Genomic DNA, 14395 nt, shown 5'->3' on the forward strand with positions numbered 1-14395 from the left:
CTATTTCATCACACACAAGGTATTTATAATCGTAACAAACTTAGAGACAACATAACAATTTAAATGTGTAGACTATTACTGAATCCAGCGCAGTTCAGAGAAATGTATATAACAGAAGAGAACTGCTGTAGTTCCTTGACTAATGCATGTCCTGAAACCTGACCATCAAGCTTTACTATCTCAGCTTCCTAACCTAAATCTCCCTCCCTACCAGAAACAAACAAGAAAACCCAAACAAGAAATGTCTTACTTGTTCAGTCTTCTCTGGTTGTTTTCTATCCGTCTGCAAAAACTGACAGTTTTCTCGTGCCAGCTTCTGGACCAGCTCAATTCTTCCAATGTCATCTCTCTCCTGAAGCTTGCACAAAACCCCTGCCTTAAGGGTAGGAGAAAGAGCAAACAGATACTTAAATCCACAGTCCCAGGACATGGCACTGCCACAAGATTTCAGCCTTAAAAGAAACGCATCTGTTTGATCATATTTACTGAACTCTGAGCCGCTTGCTGAGCTCAGACTAATAGCTGCTGCCAGGGAAACTACTCAAGAAGAGCTGGGGCACATCTGAGTCTCCAAATGTATCTACTCCAGAGGAACAAGGCAGGGCTAACTAAATCAAGCGCTACAATGTGTGTGACTGATATGCTGTGTTTTGTTTGTTCCTGTCAGCCTGTTTCCTGTTACATCAGAGAACAAGAGCAAGAGGTTAAAAACTCATGGGAAAGTTAGCCAGGAACGGCCCTGGAAAAAGAAGGAAGAGCAACAAAGTCACTCCTAAAAATAACATGCTGCAACTCCCAGCTCTGCCTGCAACAATGTTCCATGCATTCAAGTTGCAGCAGTTAACATGCATAACATCTATTTATTCTCCGTGTAACAAATCACACAGTTCAATTCTGTTTAGGGAAAAAAAAAATAAATCAGGTTTTCTTTTTAAAAAACACTATATGGCACTTTATTTTTTTTTCTTTTCTCTAAAATTCTGCTGGTTACACAAGCTATGCTGATAGCATATCATCATAACATCCAGCACTGATTGTTTTACAAAAATACTGTATATATAAAGACAGATTCATGCTTGCATACAGGTACGCTAGACCCATCCCTCAAAGTTGGCTGACAAGGGCTTAACTGCTCACAGCAGAGCTGATGGCTGACACAGCTTTTGCATCAAGAGCTGCATGGCTTTATTTGCCCAGATGTTTCCTGATGGAAGAACACATGCCTTGGGAGTGCCGGGCATGTGACATGGCTACATTACCGCTATATGACTTTAGAAGCAGCCTGCAAATAAACCTTTTTCCTCCACTCTTTTCTTTCTACTGCTCACCTTGAGTTTTACTGAATCAGTATTTGCTCAAAAGCCCATAAAACATCTTGCAAGCCAAAGCCAAAGCCCTAGGATGCTCCACCAACATGAAGTGCCACACAGGCTTTGGTCCAATGGCCTTTAGAAACCTTCCCATGACAGCTGAGAGCAGGAAAGTGACCATCCGAGCTACTGATCCTACAGTCCACTGTTTTCTCCAAGGAAGAGGGAAATGTAGAGTAAGGTTTCAACAGCTGGAGCAGGTAACAATTTCACTGCTTTGATGCTGATGGAATATACAGGCTCCCCCCCTAATTCCAGAGAGCCATGCCCACTGAATTATTTGAAATAAAAACATCACATGCCTTTTTTGTACTCTTCAGTAGACATTTTAAATAGTCAGATGATTTGTTCACTAAAATTCACATTTTTGTCCAGTAATATGCATGGGTAGTTTGGGCCATTATCACAGACTTGGCTGAGGTCAGACAATGGCACTACAGAGAGCTCTGATTTTGTGAGGACATCAACTAAAGCCAAACTTGCTTCTTTCATGGTGAGGGATGCTTCAAGCACAGTGTAGCATCTGTCTGCTGTAATCCCTGTAGGTTAAGGACAACTCAAAGTGTTACAGCCAGTCAATGCTTTGGATCCATGAAGATTCAGAGACCGTAGATCTGGGCTATAACTACTGGGGAGGCACTTTTCACACCTTCTCCCCGGACAAGTCAGGCCATGATCTATGCGAAGCAGAGATGGTTACAAGTCCCTGCACAACAAACATCAGATGGACAACAAGCAGAAATGCCCTGTTCACTTTGCTGAACAAATATGTATTGATTCCCAGTGTATGAAGCAAAGCCCAAAGGTTAAAAACCCTTTTTTTAAGCTGAGAAAGAGGGTTTTCTGTTTTGGGAGAAACAATTGACTTCAGTATGTTCAACTAGAAGGAACATTGTGGAGAAAGGCAACTTTCTGAACACGTGATCCTTGCTTTTCTTTGTATGTTCAGACAGAAGGTACTGTTGCTTTCTATATGGATGAGCACCCCAGCAAAAAATAAACTCCATGCCACAAACACCGCCTGTATAAAAACAGGAAATTTCTTTTGAGAATCCTATCATCCTGTTTCAAATAACCGCCAAGAAGAAGTCATCTTTTTTAACATGTTCCTCCTCTGCCAGTGTTCCAGAAGATAAAAGGCCTACTAAAAAATTCCTGAAAAAGTTAGAGTACTATTAAGTTAAACGTACACGCTAGGTTCTCGGAGTAAATAATGCACTTGAAAAACAGAATGCTAAATGTGTTTCTTTTATATCTAAGGACAAAGATATGAGCCTTTCACTTTTAATTCTGATTTTCTCAATTATACCAATTTTCCACTATAAATCTTTCTGCTAAGTAATATGAGAAAGCATCCAGCTCAACTAATTAAGTAATCAATGACAACTTCTAAAAGCTGGTTGGGAAGATACTGTTAGAGTCTCATACTATCAGTCATTTTCATCTGTCAATATAAACCTAATATAGAAGAAATGCCTCTGAAGCTGTTAAGGGTGAAGCCTGGCCAGTCTTGATTTGCCTTCTGTGCAGGCACACAGCCTCCAAAATCTTGCATGCCCAAATATTTCTGCATAGTCCTCTAATTCACATACACCAACTGAGCTGCAAGTACTAATCTATCTGAAGGTGAAAATGATTAAGTTGTATACTTTAATGGACATTAGTTTAATGAACGATAAAAAAATAAATAAATATGCAGGAGCCTCATAGGAAGGCTGCACTACTATTTACAGCACAAAATTACTATAATTGCAGGTGTTTCTAGAATATTTGAAATGGAATAAGAAAGTTTAATGGGAAGAAAAATGCATTAGACGCTACTGAAGCTGGAAAAGGAAAGATGCTGACAATAGCTTTTTTTTTTTTTTTTTCCCCAGCATATTCACTGGAAAATATTCCCTCTGCAAAATCCTTAAAGGAATATGCCAAGGGTGACATGGCAGTGACTTCAGGCATCCCTACGGCACACTTTTTAAGAAAGAATCTCTTTAAAAAAACCCAAGTTTTTTTTCAGACTTCCACCAACTTTGTGAATTACTGAGGTAAGTCAGTTCTCTGTCAAGCAGAGCAGTGTTTAGAGCAGCCACCACACCTTTAACCTTTGCTAACAGAAGAGATTTGTTTTGTTTGAACTGTACAAATATGTCCTTTGCATCTGTTGAAAACATAATTATTGCAAGTTTCTCCTTTGATCAGCCTGACAACTGAATACCGTTATGCCACTGCCTCAACAGATCATTTATTTTGCTCCAGTCACTTGCACAGTCTCACTAAAGTGAAAAGAACATTCACACCCTTCACCCAAACTGTACCCAATGTTTGCAGAATGCTGTTTTTATGGGACTCACAAACAAATTAGAACAGCTGCTTCAATAATGCCACTATTCTACTCACAGTTGAGTCCTTCAACACCTTTCTTAACTGCTCAGCTAATAATTAATTGTAAATGTGCTTCAAATTCTTTCAAACTTCAGAAGCTGCTCTGCAGCTGTATGAGAGCTGAATAAATCTGTATTAATGATTCTTTTTCATTATCATCTGCCCATGTAATCCTACTAGCTTACTAGCAGTCTACTTATAAGCTTTGAGCAACTAGTGTAGTCTGTCCTTTTTTATCTCTTATGTAAATGTAAACAAGCATATCCCAAAAATAGCAACTACATGGGCTGCTCCAAAAGTAATACCCCCATTTCATTATGCTGGCCAACAGCCTCAGAAGCAGATGTTGGTGTCATGGCAGTAGATGTTGAACCTTCCTAACAGTATTCTGTTACACATCATTGCTGTGAGACGGCAGCAGAAGGGTAGTCTGACAGAATGGCATTTGACATGGAAGTGTGGAATAAAGGGCACCCACTTACATTCACCGATGCTTGCTGAATGTTTATGGAGATGGAACAGTGGGTGTGAGCACAGTGAGGCAGTGGGTGGTGCATTTCAGCAGTGGCATCAGTGGTCACCTTCACTGAAACATATTTTTACTAGTGAGGCATGCAGGCTCTTGTTTATCACTGGTGAAAACGTACAGCTAATGGTGATGACTGCTGAAAAATCATGTTCTGTAGCTCTATCGAAGAGTATAATTATGCTCTTTGTATCTGTTGTAATTTCCATGGAAATATATAGGAGGCACTACTTTGACAACATCTGTACAACAATCAAGCAGAACAGAGTATATCTGAAAATAATTAAGAACAGAAAAGAGCAGGTCATTTCAGAACACCTTGCTCAAGTATTACTGTGAAGAGTTGGTAAATTCCCAGTTACAAGCCAACACAGGAGGCACATACACATGGTCTCCATTCTGCCTGTGATGTCTGCCATGACCTAGGCCACCTACAGAAGCTTCCTGCAGACTCTCATGTGTTTGAGAGAGCCTGCATCTCTAGGAGGGTTCAAGTATTGCTAACATGGCTGCATAGAACAAGGTTGCTCACAGACATCATTGCAAATCCCATCTCTCACATACAGCTTTTCAGCTGGCAAACTGTTAGGAGAGAAATCAGAGACAAGAGCTACAGTTTGTATTCATCAGGGGAAGAAATGGTAACAAGTGGTGGGAAGCAGAAGATTTTCAAGGAGAACAGAAGAAACAAACAAAGAAAAAACAGTCAAGACTGGGAGAAACCAATTTGAAATCAAAAACAATAATCAGCACCAATACAACGAGTAATATAATTATGCACAGTTCAAATGTGTGAACTTAATGATTGAATGAGATGAAGATTAATCAAAAAAAGATTCACAGAATCAACAGGGATAAGAAATCCCGCACTAAATTACTGGAAAATGTAGTTTTATTTCTTCTGAGCAATAACTAAAAGTATGCTTTGGTTGAAAATGGGGGCAGTTAAGGAAGGAAAGAAAGCGGTTGCTGCTTACACTCAAGTGACTCTTAAGTATCTTCATTTCATTGTATGTCTACTTACAGTGATTAAAACTCAATCAGAATGTCATATGCTCTTGCCTTTTAAAACACAACTCATTTTATTTTCACATCTAGTATGTGCTATGTGTATCATCCAGAAAGAGCAGAGAGATCTCAAAAATGCTGTCTGATTTCAAAATCATGGGATTAATCCCCAGGGCAACCATCAATCTTATTCTAAATAGCCACATAAGACAATATCCAGCAGACTTCTATGTCTCCCTGCTCAGATCATTGAGGGAAATCCAATTTCCAGTGTTAAAGAGCTACCAAAAGCAGATCCTTCAGCTTGCAGACCTGAAAATGTTTCTAGGATGCCATTAATCTTACACATTTACCTGAGCATCAGAGGCACTCTTGAGCTCTTCCAGCCCTCTTATTTCTTGACTGCTGTTTTCTTCATTTTGATGAATTGCTAAAATAAGAAAGAGAATGTGTTGGAAGCAGGCATGTTCAAATCACAAGCAGCACCAAAGCAGCACATGGCCCATTCTAGATCAAACAGGATGGACATTAAAACAATGTGGTTCCAAGTTTAGTTTTCTAACCAAGTCACTGAGTAGTTTTGGAAAAACTCCTGTATGGACTTTTTTTTTTATCTATGCAGTAAAATGCAGTACTGAATAGCTACATTTCTGCTACTGAGTTATTCCTGATAAAGCAGTGGAATTTAAGGGAACTCCCATCTTTTCTATATATTACAAGACCCAGTGACTCACAAAGAATGAAAAACATAAATCCCTTTATTTTAATTTTATTGCAGAAGGTCAACACAGACTAAACAAAATAAGCAGATTTATCCTTCATTTCAGCCTTGGAAAATTCTTTGTAAGCAAAGTGATCTTAATCTCACTAAACACCACCATTACTCATGGAAGTCACCTCCTCCATCCTGAGATATCTGAACCAGTCATCAGTCTGCACCTGAGCTGCCACCGCTTGTTGGAAAGCAAGCATCACCAATCTTGCTTTGCCTTAAAATTACATCTGTAAAGTGAAGCAGCCCGCAATCTGACCACTGAACAAATCAGTGTGCAGGCAGCAGGAGAAGGCTTGGCAGGCAGCAGTAGAAGCCTCATCAGTCACCCTCACCCAAGCTCTCCTTAGCCTGACCCTTCAGACACAGCCAGGTTAACAGTCAAGCTGATGCACAGAGCCATGCGATCTGGCATGCTGAATCTGCTGCAGGCCTGAGGCACAGTCAGCCCAAGCTTCAGGCAGCATCCAGCAGCTTAAAAACAAAGTAACTTTAGACTGTTCTTGAACTCCAACTAAAGGATATGGATTTATTTTCTTCTTTTACTACAGGATTTCTGCCATCATTGCTATGCTAAATAGGGTATGATGCCTCTTTCTCCCCACTTCACACAGTTACATTATTAAAAAAAATTAAAATTAATATAGACATGATTACAAAAGGGAGAAAAGTCATCATATCATCATAGTATCATAGTATCGTGCAAGTTGGAAGGGACCTTAGAGATCATCGAGTCCAACTCCCGGGATTCGAGCCCTCTAGTGTAGCAGAGCGGCACTTCTACCACTTGCGCCACAGGGGGATTCAAACCCAGGCCTCCAGTGCGCCACAGTGCGTCATTTTATCAACACAATTTATTCTGTTCATCTTCCAGCAATTTAAAAATAAATAAATAAATAAACCAACCAACAACAATCAGAAGTCTGGTAAAAATCTTCACTTCGTTTGCTGACATCATTTGATTCTCTACATCTACCTGAAGGGAGGCTGTGATGAGGTGGGGGGTCAGCCTCTTCTCCCACGTAACTAGCAATAAGACTAGAGGGAATGGCCTCAAGTTGTGCCAGGGGAAATTCAGGTTGGATGTTAGGAAATATTTCTTCTCCAAGAGAGTGATCAAGCAATGGGGCACTGGAACAGGCTGCCAAGGGAGGTGGTGGAATGACCATCCCTGGAGGCATTCAAGAAATGTTTAGTGTTGTATTGAGTGACATGGTTTAGTGGAAAATAATGGTGAGAAGTGGATGGTTGGACTGGATGATCTTAGAGGTTTTTTCCAGCCGTGGTGATTTTATGATCCTAGAAAAGCCAAAAATATAAAATTTAAGGCAAATGCTGAAAACATGAGTTCAATCTTTAGATATAACAGAAATCATTCATAATCTGGGTTAAACTGCAGTAGAATTTAAAGACAGACAAAACCAAAATGTGATTCATTGCAATGTATCCATGCTCTTGGCTGGGAAAGTAAGAACCCAACAAAGGCACAACCAGAATTACGGCCCCAAAAGCTCCATGTGGCCCCTGCTTTCCTGTCCCATGTTTCTCAAGAGGGCCTACTCCTTCCCATCACATCAGAGATCTGTGCAGCCCCCTCTTTTGTGGCCCATCTCCCAGCCTTCCTCTTCCCAGAGCTGTAACTGCACAGGGCATAAAGTATTCAGGGCACCATTACAGGTGTCCCCTGCCCAGCACCAGGGCCTACTCTGACCAAAACAAGTTGGCCAACTATAGAGGAAGGCACACACCATTGCCACTTAGGCTGGCAGAACAGTGAGAGGACAGCAGAGGAACTATTAACAACAGCAGTCACAGAAAGCTGAAGGGAACTGCATCTTTCACCAGGCACAGAGGAGGAGGATGCACACCCCCAGCCTGCTCAGCACTAATATCCTTGAAAGTTGAACAATTTTAGTGTGAGAAATTTTAAAGCTGATGAGAAAATGGCCTTGATTAGGACATACGCTAAACATACCCACTAGTTTTTGCTGTTGTTTGTTTGCTTTTTTGTTCTTAAGTATTTTCTGTCAGCAATTTCACATCTCAGCTTTAAAAAAGCTGAAAAAGTTGATAATCCAAACCCAGCTCTCCTTGGCTGCAGTGTTGTTTAGACTGTGTAAGGAATGTAGGAAAGAACCAGTAAATATTTTCTTATAGGAAAAAAAGGAAAGTCCCAGACCTCACACTGATGTGCTCCTGACTCTCTTGGGAGGGAGGGAGCAGTCAGCCTCTTTTTCATGAAGTTTCCATCACAAACTCAGTTGTTTTGTCCTCTCTGTCTCTTGTCCAAATACATAAAGACCAGCTATGATTTGAGCCCTTCAGCTACATTCAGGGGGTAATATTTAAGGAATCACACCACCAATACACTTTTTCCACCACAAGGATACAGCTCCTTGAAGGCTGAAGTGGCCACACTGGTGAATAACAATCCTTAACTCTATTTTGATGGTCCCCATGCAAAAAATGTTACTACGTATTTTGTCTATAAAACAAAGAAAAAAATAAAACAACATAAATCTCCTAAATATTCCTATCTAGCTCAGAAATGTGTGTTCACGTGGGTCATCAGATGCAGCACGAAACAAACTGCTGTATTTCCTCACCCAATGTTATCTCACAGACTGTCCCTCAATTCCCACCCAGGAAACCAACCTATGGCAGTGGCCTCAGTACTGCCCCAACAGGCTCTTGCACATGCAATACACATTCCGCATAAAATTCAAGGATAATTTTCCATTTATGGACAGCTGGCCTTATATTTTTGAATACAGAATCACAGAATGACCTCGGTTAGAAGGGACTTCAAGGATCATGAAGTTCCAACCCCCCTGCCTGGCAGGGCCACCAAACTAAAAAGGCTTGACGTTGCAAATTCAGCCATAGGAAAAGTGACAGGAAGGCTAGGGTGGGATGGGAAAGCATTTCCCAGGCAAGTGTTGATTCTGGGACAGTTCAATAAAACTGTAGCATTTACACACAAAGAGGTCATGAATTTTGGAGCTGGGCCAACCACTGCCTTCTCTGCCAGCATAAACCCTGCTTCATTCCTTGCCACACAAGTACGCCAGCTCATCTGACAAAGCAGCAGCTCCAGAGAAAGGCAAAAGCAGTTTACCCTTATCTGTCAGTATCTACTTAATGTTACATTTGGGTTCAGCCTTGAAGCCACAGAGAAAAAAAGAAGGCACACAAATGTGCAGTGGCCAGTTCTCTTTTCTAACTGCAGCACTTATTCTCCTTTGGTCAATAAAAGAGGTCACCAGGAATGAAATAAAAAGATATTAAATGAGCATTAGCTTGTTAACATGAAGTTCAAATGTGTCCATTTGCAAATTAGCCTAGGGAATTTGGGATGTTGATTTTTTATGATCACTTAAGGATCACAAGGGCCATTATCTGATCCGAGTCCCTTGTGTCCATATGGACTGTAGCTGAGCTCTATCTAGAGGATTCTTCCATAAAACTAACACTGGAATTGAAAGTACTTGTAGAAGGAAGCTTTGTCCTTTAGCAATTTGACTTCAGCTCATTAAACCAACAGAAAAAATAGCAAAGAAGTAAAAGTAAATCATGCTGTACTAGCTGTATCAGCAATATCAGTCATTACAAAGGGGTTAGAAGGGAGGGAGAGCATAACCATGGCTGACCCAGGAGCCAAGCACAGCCTTTGAGTCAACAGTACTGGCTGCTGCTCTTCCCGCTAACTCAGCCTCACTTCAAAGTTCTAAGTAGATTTAAGACATGGGAAGAGATTTGTCTCCCTCAACAGCACTACAGAACACCAAAGGGCTCTTCACAGCTGGACCCAGTGTGCAGCATTGAGGTCCTCCTAGCACCCAGGGGAAGCACCCCACCTGGCTCTGAGGCTGCATGGCACTCTGCTCCTAATCAGGCTGCTCTTCACGGCCCCAGACCTGAAGATAAACTGTGTTTGACTTTTAAAAATCATATCTTACAATTCATGGTATTTCATTTTTCATATTTTGAGCTATTCAAGTAACAGCATCATTCACCTAAGTGAAATTGGAAAGGACGGTTAAAAAAAGAAAAAAGAAAAATCCACCCATAAAGCAACTCCTGGAACCCAAAGCATTCCAATCTTCCCAGAGGCTTTGCTCTATTGTGCAGCAGCCTACCATTCTTCCTCTGCTATAAATGAAGTTTCTTCTTTCTGCCCCTTCTGGCTGCCAAGATAACCTCCCTGAGACAAACCCCCGCACTATCGCATGAGCTCTGCAGCCAGCCCGCCTGAACAATAACACCAGCAGAGGTGTGAACTTCCTCCCTTTGGCTCCACAGGGTGTGAACTCCAAAAGCTAATTATTTAAATGATTCAGTGGGGACCCACCATCCCCACCAACAATTTTTCTGCAGGACAGAGCAGCACGGCAGACACAGACATCTGTCTTCCACCCGTGGCCACTCCAAATCCAGGTCAGCTCCCCACAAAACAGTCTGTCCCTTCCAGCTGTAATGCATCTGGGGTTAGTTCAGCTGGTGATGGATTGCTGTAAGCTTGGCTGTGTTTGATGTCTTGGCTGAGAACGGAGAACCCTGGCATCAGGCAGCAGAGAGGACAAGGCATTTCTGACAGCCTGTAAGCTCACTGTGAAGCCCAGCCATGACACCAGGACTGCCTGCCTTCTGGGAGCTCATAAACACCGCCTTTGGCAGATACATTGCTTACATTGCACTGCCCTAGGCTGCTCTCTAGACTGAGCCCACTGAGCACTGCGAGCCCCCAGGTGCAGCCTGGCAACACCTGCCAGCTAGGACAGAGATGTCCCCACAGTGGTATGGAGGCAGCTCTGCCTCTGCACAAAGATTGGTCACCCCTTAGACTACACCTTTCATACTTCAGCAATGCACCTTCATTTCAGTAAGAACACTCATTTATTACTTACTGTTGTTCTTTAACCTGCTAGTATCCTCCAACATCAAACTACTTTGTCCTTTGTAAGATTTCAGTCCTACCATGTGATTAAACTTTTCATGTGTATATGTTAGATATATGTATACGCATATATGTACATGAATATATAAATACATACAGATGGACCAGATGATCTTAGAGGCTTTTTCCAGCCTTAATAATTCTGTACACATTCATCATTTGTACCTATAATTTCTTCTAGCTAATAAGGCACCAACATGCCCTCAGTAGAAGGAACGTTGTTTATTTGACAGGCCAGCAGATTTTCACTATCCTATCCCTGTTGAATGGTTATAGGCTGTTTTTCTGTTCCTATTTGCTGCTGAAAAGACCTTGGGAATCTCCAAGAAAATTCCCTGGAGGAAGCATTCCGTGCTCTGAACTGCCAGCAGCCTGCACCACTTGATTTATCATCTGCTCCTGGGAAGTTCACAACTTCCAGCATTCTTCTTATAACCCAAATTTTTTAGAAGCGTGTTCTTCTTTTTCCCCCCTAAGGAAGCTTTCCAGCAGTAGCAAAATAAATAAATAAATAAATAAAATAAAAAAGTTTTTTTTTCCAAAGAGCGCGTAATTCTAAGCCCATTTCATGGTTTTTGAAAACTTTCTCATTTGAACAACTGAGCTTGTTGTTCTTCATGGTGGGGGTAGAGAGGGCTCCGGAGAGGTTCGTTACTATGGCAGCTCTGAGCTGTTTGACAGTGTTATAATGTTTGCTGATGCTTATTAATTTATCAGGGTGGAAAAAAAAAAAATAAAAAAATGAATGGCTTCTATTGATTCCACTGGGGAAAATAAAATCCACATCCTCTAGTTTACATAAGGCACCAGTGCTGAGTGGTGGAAAGAAGCTGAGCCGCAAGTAAACGCTTCACAAACCCCAGACTTGGGACCACATTAAGGCAGACTGGGCCTTCACACAATATGTATATATGTATATATATATATATGTATGTATGTATTGCTGTATTTTCTGAGTCTTATTTCTAGATAGGAACAAGAAAAACAACAAGCAGTGAACAACTCTGAAATCACCAAAAGCTACATACACAGCACAGTGATAATCCCAGAAATAAAACCCTCCAACTGAGAACTGGCTCCTTATTTACCATGAAACTATGATCGTTTGCTAGAAATTACTGAAAAGAGAAAGCTTTTTAAGCTCATCCTTAACATGATTCCTTTTATTAGCAATACAAAATTTGCCTTTGAGCTTTCTCATTCCTTCCCACTATGTCTGCATATATATATGCAAATTATTGTGCAGATTTCCCTTCTCTGAGTACATCACATATCTCTGAAACAGTTGGCAGGCCCTTGGGGGGTGTTGCCCAGACAGCTGTGCAATCAGCTGAGTAAATCAGCTAATTAAAGAAACAAAGAGAATGCAAAAATTATTAAAGAGATGCCAGTTTACAACATTGTTCAGCACCTCTGTATCTAAAAAAGCACAGCAAGCATAGGATGGAATAAAGGTGCTCGTAAATTTGGGAACAAACTACTGCCAAAACAATAATGATGTCAGTTTCACTCAAATATTAACCTGGGATTCATGGTTTTTATTCTTATTTATGCTTTGTAGTTTAAATTAACTTAGTATAAATTAATTCAGCATTTTGTTTTAAACGGATAATAACACAAAAAGTGATGTCGGTTCCAGAACTGATTTCAGTATGTAAAAAATGGTCATTAACTTCTCCTTGACCTTAGGTGTAGAACTAATATTGAATTTGCACAGAGGGTCCTCATTATGCTTGTCTATCTTCCATCCAGAAGAAATAAGTTTCCCAAGGGTCTTAGTGCTACAAACCATTTCTCAGATCTCAAATAGGAAACAGGGCTCCTTAAAATTATGCAAAAGACATTTCCTCTCATTGCAGAATTTATCAAAAGGAACAGATAACAGAAAGAGTAGGAATCTGAAACCTAAACAGAGCAAAGCCAGACTGGTAAAAAAGGAGGCTGACAGATGTAGATTTGGTCTGTCTGATCCACACATCATTAAAGCACCGTTCCTTTTCACTGCATCTCAACAACCACAGGAAGGGCAAACCTCATTCTGAACGAGACTCAGGGCCGCCTATGTTATATAGCCATTGTAAATTAAAGAATAAATAAAGCAACCAATATTTCCCAATTTTCCAATGTCTGGCTCATAGCCAGAAGCCTTGCCTGCTGTTCTTTCCAAATTCTAGTACAATGTTTCTGCTAGAAAATTCTGTTTATTTTAACTGACCCTTTCATCTGGTTTTGAAGGTCCATATTTCACCCAAAATGGCGGTGCACTGGAAGAATGAGATTTGTAATCTCTGGCTAAACAAGGGGGGTGCTTCTTACCAGATAGCCTGGCCAGGGGAGGTTTGGTTTTCATTGCCGGACACACTATGATACATACAAAGGAGAAGTCACATTTTACACATGCTTTGTGAACAAATGAGCTCATATAATCGGTTTTGTTTTGTTTTGTTTTGTTTTTTGTTTTGTTTTGTTTTTTTTTAATTAAGGTGAAAAGAAGCGCAGAATGAGTAGCAAACAACATAGGATTACTATAGAAATAGACAAAAGTGATATCCTTCATAGAAACAGCAGTTCAAGGGAAACCATTCAATGGCTGAATGCTGAAAGCTTTACATTATACTCAGTGCATTTAAACATTTATTCTCATCAGCATATTTAAATGAAAATAAAAATAATCAAGCAGTAATGAATGGATCGCTTGAAACAAGGTGCTAAAAAAGTTAGAGGAGATCCCAACACATGGTGAGCACACATGAAGAGAAGCTGGAGGCAAGTTGTTCAGATGGGGAGGAACAGGCATGCACAAGGGACAGTGGCAGAGCAGGCTGGTGCAAAGTGAAACACTGCTCTCTGCTCCATGGAAATATCCTACGTGCATGGTCATGAAAGGAACAGGAAACAAAGAGGACTCTGAACAAATACATTCTGTGTGCTCTACAAATGCCTCTCCCAATGGACTGGAAGAAAAGCATTCACCTAGGGACTGCATTTTCACACAGTTCTTGTCTTTTTGACCTTACCGTGCAATCCCTTTCTGCGTACTTGCAAAACATCTGTCATCTATGCAACTATTTTGCATTGCACATTTTTACATGCAAGCACCTTATAAATCATGCAGAAATAACAACACAAATTCTGAAACAACTACAAAAGAATTGGCCATCTCCTTGCCAAATCACAGGGTGGCACAATCCAGGTGGTCACCGAGCCAGCCACAACACAACAGAGCATGGTAGAGTGTGTCCTGTCTGCACAGCACTAAGAGCAGCTTTCCTCAGTGCCAGAGGCAGCCTGAGCCCACCTTCTCAGTATGCCTGAGCTCAGGGGACAGTGAGAGAAACCCATAGGATGTATTGGGCTATAAGGATGGGCACTTCCTTAAATAA

General features: G+C 40.9%; 1 protein-coding gene across 5 annotated transcripts in view; it reads right to left on the reverse strand.

Moving 5' to 3' along the window:
- Nucleotides 1–14395, reverse strand: part of RAPGEF5 (Rap guanine nucleotide exchange factor 5) — a 151797-nt gene that overhangs the window by 84587 nt on the left and 52815 nt on the right. For 2 of the 5 annotated variants that reach the window (XM_072328047.1, XM_072328045.1), the window contains exons 8-9: nucleotides 5637–5713; nucleotides 251–376 (exon numbers count right to left, since the gene is read on the reverse strand). In XM_072328047.1, the coding sequence (XP_072184148.1) occupies nucleotides 251–376; nucleotides 5637–5713 (203 nt within the window). Of the gene's footprint in view, nucleotides 1–250; nucleotides 584–5636; nucleotides 5714–14395 lie in introns of those variants that run through there. The other 3 variants (XM_072328049.1, XM_072328048.1, XM_072328050.1) reach the window with 2 other exon arrangements.

The sequence above is a fragment of the Excalfactoria chinensis genome, chromosome 2 (assembly GCF_039878825.1).
Source record: "Excalfactoria chinensis isolate bCotChi1 chromosome 2, bCotChi1.hap2, whole genome shotgun sequence".
In the NCBI taxonomy this organism is placed as follows: domain Eukaryota; kingdom Metazoa; phylum Chordata; class Aves; order Galliformes; family Phasianidae; genus Excalfactoria; species Excalfactoria chinensis.